The sequence below is a fragment of the Vanessa cardui genome, chromosome Z, assembly GCF_905220365.1.
Source record: "Vanessa cardui chromosome Z, ilVanCard2.1, whole genome shotgun sequence".
NCBI classification, from domain to species: Eukaryota; Metazoa; Arthropoda; class Insecta; order Lepidoptera; family Nymphalidae; genus Vanessa; species Vanessa cardui.
Window position 1 is genome coordinate 11,627,646 of NC_061154.1, and position 10,882 is coordinate 11,638,527.

The 10,882-nt window shown below is 33.3% G+C and overlaps 1 protein-coding gene across 2 annotated transcripts in view; it reads right to left on the reverse strand.

The window, feature by feature from the left end:
- LOC124543146 overlaps positions 1-624 on the reverse strand; it is a 137,498-nt gene extending 136,874 nt beyond the window's left edge. For both annotated transcript variants that reach the window (XM_047121216.1, XM_047121217.1), the window contains exon 1: positions 70-624. In XM_047121216.1, the coding sequence (XP_046977172.1) occupies positions 70-547 (478 nt within the window). In that variant the 5' untranslated portion in view covers positions 548-624. The remainder of the gene's footprint in view (positions 1-69) is intronic.
- Positions 625-10,882: the final 10,258 nt, after the last annotated feature.

The following is a 10,882-nucleotide window of genomic DNA, read 5'->3' on the forward strand; positions in this document are numbered from 1 at the left end:
ATTCGGAACGAGGCCAGGCGAGGCGAGACCAGAAGGCACTCGTCCTTGCCAAGGACATAGGTGACTCACCGTGCGGCTGGTGGATCGTGGGGTGTGCGTCGCAATCCGCACAGACGGTGGAGCGCAACAGCCGCTCCCGCTGCAGCCTCCGCAAGAGCTGTAGATGCTGCGGCGTGAACACTGTCCCCGACCGTTCGCCCACCAGCACCACATCACCGGCATCCCACCAAGCTTGCTCGCGCAACGTTCCATCCCTGTTGAAGAGGCCCATATCTTTGTAGCCCTCGGGCGGACTGAGCGCGCCCGGCTCGGGGTCCTGAAACCGCTCGCACGCTCCACATCCCGAACACTCCTCGTTTTCGTCCTCGTCAGAGTATCCGCATTCATCGCGGACAACAATAATATAATCAGCTTCAAAAAATTCGTTCGCGCTCTCGTCGAAAACCACTCGATGTTTTTTAGTTTTAACTCCTTTCTTTAGTGACGATTTCAAATTTTCATGGTCCTTGTTGTGACGCGTGTCACGAGCGGCGCGGTCGCCGCGCATCGTCGCGTGTGTACGCGGCGTGAGCGATCGCCGTAGTGGTTAAGTGTCGGAGTCTCGGAGAGCAGTAGCGGGCTAGCGGCTGGCGTACCGAGGAGCGACTGCAGCGCCGCGCCCGCCTATCGATCGCGGCGACCGCCTCATCGGCATCGCGGATTCAATTCCACCGCCATCGTCACCGCCGCCAAGCCGCGGCTGTCCCGTCACCGTCGCCTGATGACTAAACATAAGCATAAACACTACGAACGTACTACACCCATTCAACATCGCGATCATTCGCCCACCTCACTATTTCAACGAATAACTATTACGTTAATTGTACAGACATTTGAATTCGATTCCTAATAATAGATAAGCGTAAAACGATTATTTACACTTAAATAGTTAAATATTATATTATATTCATAGGATTAAATAATCATATAGAACCAAACCGATAATCCTTTAATCGACTTATAATTTTAATTATCTGAGTAACTTAAACAAACGCAAGTTCGACGCTTGTTGTATATCCTTAAGTTGTCAATTGCATAAAGTGCAGGTATAAAGTTCCCGACAACATTCAGTACAGACTTCTGATAGCGGGAAATTTCTTCTAAAACTTTTCCATTGCATTAATTCTTTACAAAATTGTTTTAATATAAATTATCCCATAAAATGTATGAGCCGTATTGCTATATCAATAGTTACCTCAACATTTGAGCAATTTCAATGAAACTGTATTATGAGTATAGCTTTGTTATGGTCACGGCAAAAATATTTGTCATGTCATGCTGAGGGCAGGCATTCCTGCAAACACTTTTAAAAATTTTAAACTTTCGTTTAAATCGAAAATCATAAAGAGATATTTTCAAACATTGTAATTATTAGAAATATTTACAGTCATGATAAATTTAAAGAATATATTATATTTCTTTCAAAGAAAATAATTTAGCAGTTTAATATTGTAAATTAAGATACTTTAGTTGTTACATACTCTTTGTATAGCAGTACCAGAATAGAAGTCAAATGTCTAGTAGTGCCTTAATAGACGATGTTTATTACTGGATATTAGTTGCTTACTACTTAAATAGGTAGAGATGAAATAAAGGTGCACAGGAGTATTTTATAACGTTTATTAAATTGATTACAGTATTTAAAATGAGAAGAGACAATATAACAATACACGATAAATCAAATATCTATTTTCAAAACAATATGACAGTTACAAATCTATGGAACAGTGTTAGGATTATGTTATTATATTAAAAATATCTAATACTATCATATACTCAATCATATCATACACTCATATATCAATACTATCCAGTACCAGTGGCATATGGAAGAAATTAAGCATTTCGGAAATTTATTTATTACTAGCTGTGTCCGCAACCTTGTACGCGTTTGAATTTGACAAAAATAAAATATAATTGTAGTCTAATTGTAGTCCTTATTATATCAGTTATCGGCCAGTGAAAGTCCCGTCAAAATCGGTCCAGCCGTTCCAGAGATTAGCCGCAGCAAACAACAGACTGACAGAAAAAAATTGTAAAAAATGTTATTTTAATATATACCGTGTAAACAATTAAACATACATACCTATGCATTGAGTAAAAAAGGGCCATTTTAATATTACAAACAGACACTTCGATTTTGTTACATGTATAGATAGATACGATAAACAGAAATGACATGTGTACATAATACCAACACAATGATAATTATTACAGTATTTATTTCAATAGATAAACATAAGATGCCTTCAATATTACATCATTAAATTGAAGTATAAAGTTATTAAATAATAAGAAATGACACAATTATATTTTGTGACAAAATTATGGAATATATACAGTGGCGGATTTACCAATAGGCTAAGTAGGCTGAAGCCTAGGGCGGCAGATTTATAGGGGCGGCAAATTTAGCCCAAACTTGTTATTATCTTACAGAAATTAAAAAAAGAACTTTTAATTATATTTATACACATTACGTCCGTAATCCGTAAACTGGTCACTACATAGCTGATTGGAATAATAATCTAGTAACTGACAGAACTATTACCTAGTTTATAATCATACTAATAACGGGAAAAAACCGATGTAATGAGGACGATAGAACAAAAATCATAAATGTTGCAAAAAAAATAGGGATGGGGAAAATTGAATAGCCTACTAGCGGCATATTTGTATATCCGCCACTGAATATATACATACACAAATATAATGATATTATACACGTACTATTTGTAATATTGGTATTAATGACTTACGCCCATAAAGTACAAAAGAAGATGTATTACACGTCACTGCTACACCAATCTACCGCCCTACGTCTTTATGTCTCAAATTCATTCAAATATTGCAACATCTCTCATCAAAATTACTTATCCAGCTTACTAAATTTTCAAGGCAATTTTAAATACAGCTGGAAATTAAACCAATCTACATTTCTTTTATCAATTTATATCTAAATTTGTAACTGGTTTCGCTTTAAAAATATTGTTATTTTAAGCATATGACATATTAACATATTGATATGGCTTGATTTAATCGCCGGTCTTTAGAAGATTGATTTATTGTGCACCTATTTATCGATACCTATTTCAGCGTTTTTGGATATTCTATCCCTAAAGGGAGAAATAAGAAGTAGAAGAAGACTTACATTGCAACTTTCTACCCTTATTTCTCCTCCTTAGGGGTAGAAAATGCACAAACGCTGAATTTATTATACATTGTCTACGAATGTCTTGTTCACGAGAACAAGACATTCGTAGACAATGTCGAAATATCGAGCTCCACCGAACAAATATAAAAAACATGGTAAATATCCCGAAATTAATAACTTTAATAATAAAAATAACCATGTTAATTTAAAATCTTATATAGAATTTGTTATTTACTATATTACATTAGAAACATCTAAAGTTCTAAAAATGTTGCTTTACTATATTGTCCGTGTATTATCCTTCCTCTCGAATCACTATATCTATTAAAAAAATCCGCATTAAAATCCGTTGCATAATTTTAAAGATCTAAGCATACATAGAGACAGATGGACAAACAGCGGTAAGCGACTTTGTTTTATACTATGTAATGACAAACGTAAGTACCGTTAACGTTCAGCGCCATCTATATGTACACAAAGTAGTATCACCTCCGTAGAATAAGATGAGGTGATTTTAATTAAGTTTGCAAAATTTGATCTCACATTGTCTGGTCTGGTCTGTTAATTTCATAGACTTCAATTAAACTGTCAATATTTTCTTTAGCAATTACAATACCTACTCAATGAACTGCCTCCATTTGTCTCTGCTATTCATGCTGACCAATGTGACATAACTTCCTATTTCTATAGAATACTTTTCTATAGATCTCGTATCAACTATTAATAGAATTTATAATAAACAAAAAATATAATTGTATGTGTTAGTTTATTTTTCATATAAATAAAATAATTTACTCATCGTCGCTCTTAACGATATGTAAATGCATTATGTGCGTTACAGTTTTATCTCATCTATCCTGGAGTATAAATCATCCTTGGTAAACCGTAATAAAAATCGGATAGCATTACTACGAAAAACCAATGGATTATGAATATGACAAAATTTGAATAATAGTTCCTATTGCTGATGGAGGCAATTTTTGATTGGTTAACTTTTCTTATTGGCAATACTAATATCAAAAGGATTAATTAATAATTTTGCGCCTATATAAGGCTTTATTTAATGCTACGTTTCAAGATTGACACAAATTAAATAATACCAACCTGAAACTAAAATGAAGAAACATGTTAAAGTCGATTTACCCAAACAATAAATTTCTTATATATTACCTTCTTTATAACCGAAGAAAACCATCTTGAACAAACGGAAGCAACTCAGACAAAGAAAACGATGGAATAAGAGGTTTTAAAATCATTTGACCACATATTTCAAATGGTAAATTAGAAGGTTCTACAAAAACTATTCATATTCCATTCAGTTCCCCTCGACTATAATAATAGATAAACTGATACCGCAATAGAATAAACTGTTACCGACTAAACTTTATTTTCGCTGATATCTAGACCTGTAGTTTTGATAACTACTTTATTCGTTTGGTTGTCGGCGCGTTCGAAAATAAAGAGTCGAAAAAATGTTTCAAAGAGTCCATACCTAATGTAAAAATTTATTCCGAAAAATTTTTCGGCATCCGTACGTTGTTTTGACCTACATAAAAATGTTTTTCACAAATACGGAAGCAAAATAATATTTAATTTAAACGTTTGTTCGTTAGTGTTTAAGCAATCTCAAAATTTGGTTTAAATTAAGAACATAATTTAAGATTTAATGATAATTTGTAGTATTTGCATGATTTCATAAAATATTGTTCGTTTGTGAAATATATATATAATGTAAACATTGTTTTATAAAAATATTACCTATCGTTTGATCACGTCACATATTTTTCAACCAGGGCGATAATCAAAATGTGCTTTACACACTATTGAAGCTCTGTTTTACAGATATTAAACGTGAAAGCTAAATATGAAATAATTAATGTATGTTAATGGGCGTATTATTTTCTTAACATTTTTTTATTCATCATCTGATTTACTACCATTTGGCACCTTACAGCTGTCTGTCTTCAAAATAGGTAACATCCTAATAACAAAGAATTGAATATCTTAAATGACTCAACCCATGGACTCCTTAATCTTTTAACTTTGACGTTTAGTTTATGTGAGTATATTCTTGTAAATAACTTTTAGTCTAGTCACTAGGTACATCAGGAAAAATGAGTGAGAAATGCAAATTAACCAATAAAGCCAAATAATACATAGAGGGCCTAGAAAAGCTTAACTTTATAATGTTGAACAAAAAGCCCTGTGTAATTTCCGTTTCTCTTGAAAAAGGATAAAATTTCCATTTTCAAAATAACACGGTTCTCCGTTAAGAAGAGCAGAATACTTTTTTGATTAGCTTTTTTTACGATCTACAATATTTGCGATCGAGTCCTTTGCATTTTCCACGTATCGTTTCACCGTTATTAAGATATCAAGAAAAGTCAAAAATCTGTTCCAGGTAACAAGACTTTTTTAAAACGATTTTTCGAACCGAGTGTGGATCTGAAGCGTCACAAATACTTATTGCGAGTGAATTCAGATTTTTCTTTCTCTTACCATGATCAGAGATAAGAGCAGGAACGTCAATCGTGGCAAGAGCCCTTTTTATTGTATCATTAAGAGAAACGTAGCATGAAAGCCTACCTTGGGTTTCGCATGCAACCTGTGACCTAACTATCTAATCAATAGAGTTAGCTTGTTAAATTTTGTGTCACACAGTGTTGTATGAAGTTCATCTATACATGACGATATCATTAAATGGGACCTTAAAAGGTTATCTTGGCCAAAATATGGTATTTTGCTACTAAGAGTTGGTAATATTATATTTATATGATTGGTTACTAGTTACTCAATTATTTAGAACAACATCAACATAATTACGAGACCGATGGATATTCCAATCGGAAATATCACAGAACCCCTCCGGCATTTCTCAAATGTTATGTTTGTAGTTTTTCTGTAACTGCTTAGGCACTGATTGTTATGGTTTTTTTACCTTTGGTCTTTATAATGAATAGGCTATTTGACAACGCGAAAAATAAATTGTGAATTATTGTAATCAGTGTATATTATAAGTTTAAAAATGGTTACATACCTTACGATGAAGTCACTTTCGTGTAAACTTTGCTTTTCTACTATATGTACCACAGATTGAAATACAGGAAAGTGACGTCACCGACCCCATTGCAGCGCCATATTGTCCAAGTAGCGTTTTTGCGCGCTATTTAAATATGGAATTTTTAATATGATATTTTTCGGCTAATATGAACTAGAAATAAAAAACGAAAATTTTACTGGGCTCCTTAACTTCTACTAAATAATATAAAATGGATTTTAAAAACCAGTCAAATAGCCTATTGACAATCCCCGACTTAATACAAAAGCAAACCACTGATACTTATGCATTGAAGTTTATTTATAAACGGAAGCCTTAAAAACTTTTTCCAAAGATAATAAGTTGAATCTTTAGTCCAACTGTATTATCAAGGTTTAGAAAATATCGGTATAAATCAAACTCAAAGTTATTTGTTCACTCGCCATTTGTTCGCTGTTTGTCCGCCATTCAAAGTTGATATTAAAGGTCAATCTAGTCATTTATATATGTATATAAATTACAAAATCTAGTAATAATTATTTACTTGGGCTTTGTACAAGTTCATCTGTGTGAGAACCACTCCACCGCCAAGCAGCAATAACTTATATTGTTCTATTCCGGTTGAAAGGGTCGGTAAGCCAGTGTATCTACAGACACTGGGGACATAATATATTGGTTTGCAAGATTAGTAGCGCGCTGGCAATATAAGAAATGGTTAGAGTTACGGTGCAAATATCTAATCTATACATATAATAATGTAAGAATAAAGCCATAGATTTAAATGTATATAATAATGAATTAATAATTTAAGGTTAGCTACAAACATAAATCACTAAAAACGGTGTTAAAAATATAAATACATTTTTGGCAATCATCGATAAAAAATATTGAACCTAGAGTATGTTAATCTTTGTTAGATGCATTTTCTAATCTATATCTGTATATATGTAATTCTCATATAAATTTCAATTCTGTCTCTATTACTATGAAGATAAGCAGAAATTTTGCAAAATTTTAAATTTTGATTAATCGATTTTTGCTAAAATAAATTCTTGGAGGCGCTAAAAACCCTAAGTTTAAATCCTTGTTTTCGTCTCGAAAGAGCTTTAACCGCTATCTCGTAAAATACGTTTTCACTGAAAATAAACAGAGCTTAAAGAAGGTTATTATGTGGAGAAAATTTAACTTTCTATAAAATTTATTCAAATAATGAAATATTTCACTTGTTGCTTTTGTGAAACATCTTGAATATTTGAAGAATTTCTCGCAGATGATAAGGATGCACATGAATAATGTGACTTCACGTATGCAAGTTAGGAGAACAGAGCCGATATAGTCAACCCAGGCGATACGTGGTCTAGTCGGCCTTACCCCTAGAGAGTATTTTATGAAACCGAAAGCGTAAACTCGTAGGGAGTGCGACCCCCGCCTGTTCTGTCAAAGGCAGAGGGGCTGCACTTTCCGCAGCGCCGGAGGCAGTTGCGATTTGAAATTGTTGATTTATTTCATATTTTGAATTTAGTTTATGAAATTTCTTTAAATAATTTTCCCAAAACTTTCTGTATTGGATTTTATTGGAATGTTTTTAATATAAGGTAAGTCTTTCCATTTATCTCCCTTAAATTCCCCCACCCCCGAGTGTACCTTCGCTCTCACTACTAAATACTGACGGTTAATTACTCCCTTATAGCTTAAAACATTTTTTGAAAACGAATAATATAATAGACGAAATCATTATTTAGAATCATAAGAGGAAGGGTAAAACTTTTGGAATCTTAGTTCATTAATTTAATAGGTATAAGAAGAGTCAATACCAAAAATTATTATTAAAACACCTTTTCTATATGCACACTGCAATGTTTTTTCTTCAATAAATGTTTTTATTTCAATCTGAATAACATTAATGTCTGGAATTATTTCGATAACTTTTGTGTTTTCTATAGCACTTGAGCACTGCACAAAACGTAAGTCTATTGTTCTCATTTCAATAGTAATAGCGATTTAGTTCAACGATTAATAGTTGGAAATATCGGTGGGTACCTACATACCATATTACAGCATATATACATATAACAACTAAAAATGTACATAACCTTTTTTAGTAGATTATAACAATTTAATGTAGCAACGATGTAGCTTCTGCCATCTACAATGACTTCAAGGCAACTTACAACAGCAAGAAAATGCGGCTACGACATTAATTTCGTAGCGGCTACAAGATGGCGGCTCTTATAATTATAGATAAAATAAAAGTATTTAAGTTATTAGTACATTAAATCAAAATAAATGAAAAGCATTCATAATATTGTTAAAGACCAAAATATTATCAGATATCAGCGCCATCCCTACCGCTTCGTGTATTTTAATATAAGTAATTAGTCCAATTCATATGCATATTTAAGATTTATTTTGCAATTTTTTAGCATTTGGTAACTAAAAACTCAAAATAAGGACATTTTTCTAAATACTTATATTAATGTTAATGACAAAACGGAAACGAAACTTAAACTTTATGTGAATCTTTTCATAATCTTAAACACTTTTAAGATCAATTTTAATTACAGCAAACGAGACAAGTCGAACAAGTAGGTGCCCGTCTTTATTGCCGTATTTATTATATTAGTCACCCCAGATATCTTCGAGCGCAATGATGTTTTAGTAAACAGATATGTTATTAACGCGCAAAAAGTGAAGACTAGAAAACGTCCTAATTGGGACGTTTGCCTTTAGTCGTTTTACGTAGTAATACGTTATAATACATCATAATTACGTAGTAATACGTTTTGCGTAATTAAAACATCTAGTTATCCCTTTTACTTATTGTTTGTATCAAGCTACTCTTTTTACTTTTAAGGAAATGTAAAAATAAACTAAAATAAACGGTGCCCGACGCGGCACACTTATTTCTGTTGTTTAGTATGGATATAACATATCTGTTTATTAGAATATCATTGTTCGAGCGTCATTCATAATAATGCACGCCAATTTAGGCGCGTCAAAACAAACCAGCTTTGAGAAAATTCCAATATCCACGTTGTAGTTTCATCGCGAAACTTTTTACAAAATGTAATAATTCCAATAAGCCCAATTCCTAAAATCGAGAGGTTTTCGAATAGGTATTTTTTTAAATACCTATTCGCACTTTTGTTCCACTATCTATTTCCCGTCTTTATCATCAGAGGATGATTTTCAAACGAAAGAAACTAACCACTACTTGATCCTTTGGATCACTCTGCATCTTCAACCGGAGTGTGCACAGATTTCGGCTACGGCGTCGCGTCAGCACTCGAAGCTTCATCAGCAACGTCTAGATGTGAACCGATACAACTTGGGAACCTTCACGGATTGAGCTGACATCTGGCCGTTTTCCACCACAAAAGAAAAACTTCTCTTCCATGGTTAGTATGGTATTTTTATTTTTTTTATAATACCCTGTTAGGCATATGACTCCACTCCACCTGATGGTAAGTGGAAATGGAATCCAAACGCGAAGAAGACTAGTACGTACAGCAAGAATGAGCTGCACTAGTCACCCTCGCCATACCGGCCCGCAAGATTCACCCCCCCCCCCCTCCCCGACCCCTCTTCACGCCTCCTTTGAAGGCACCCAGGTTATATATGTATGGTATGGTTCTCTATAAAATGATCTACTATCTAGCAGCAGATTATAAAAAGACCATAATTTCCGTGATAAAACTATCGCGAATAATGACGAGTCGCAGTTCAAGGTGCCTTAATAATTGTACCTGCATACAAAATGAATATAATAGTGCGCTCGGGCCCGCATCGCAAACAAAGAGTAAAGTAATACAGATAGATTTTTGAACCTTCATCAATTGCTCTACTAATTCTTATGCTCTCTCTTCTTTTTCCCCGTGCTAGTCACGATTTGAGTTTATTTCGGTTCTGATGTTTGATTTTTTGAGATCGATATCACTCAATTAAAAATAATATCTGGCGTATTAGGCGTATATGGGTATTAACAAGCAACCGAAATCTTGCTCAGACTTCCTACATAAATTTATAACAGCCCATAAACTCATAGTCATAGGAAAAGAGTTCAGTTACATCCAATTTTTTCCTATGCAGACTTAAATAGAAAGAATAAGAATTATTTTTATTTCAAATTCTTAGTGAAATCCTACATCTTACGCGTACTTTATTGTTCCTGAAATCTGTCTGGAATATTAATAAATTACCCTCCTCCCATTAAAAACAAAAGAAAAACATCTATGGCAGCACGTATTTTATCGTAATGTATCAATCACCATTATTATAATGTTCCCATCCCTATGGCCTTGGTGGCAAATACAAAACACATAAATTATATAAGTAGTAGTCGATAAATGTTTTGCTAGTGGCAGACATACCAACTTTTATCTGTTCATTTTGTTGTTAAGTTACTTCATCACATAAATAAAAATATTACAATAATGGGACAAAATAAAAATAAGAAATTAAGATTGAACTTTAATGAAGATTTTTTACTCTAAAACTCAAAATAATTACTTTTACTAATGCGAAAAAAAATTTTAAATTTTTTTTATAAAAACAAATGTTTGAGGTTCCTATACAATTGCAATGAATATACTAAGTAGGAGACTGGGGAAAAATTAAAAGCGTTGAACCCGAAAATTAAATTAGTAGCACAGACA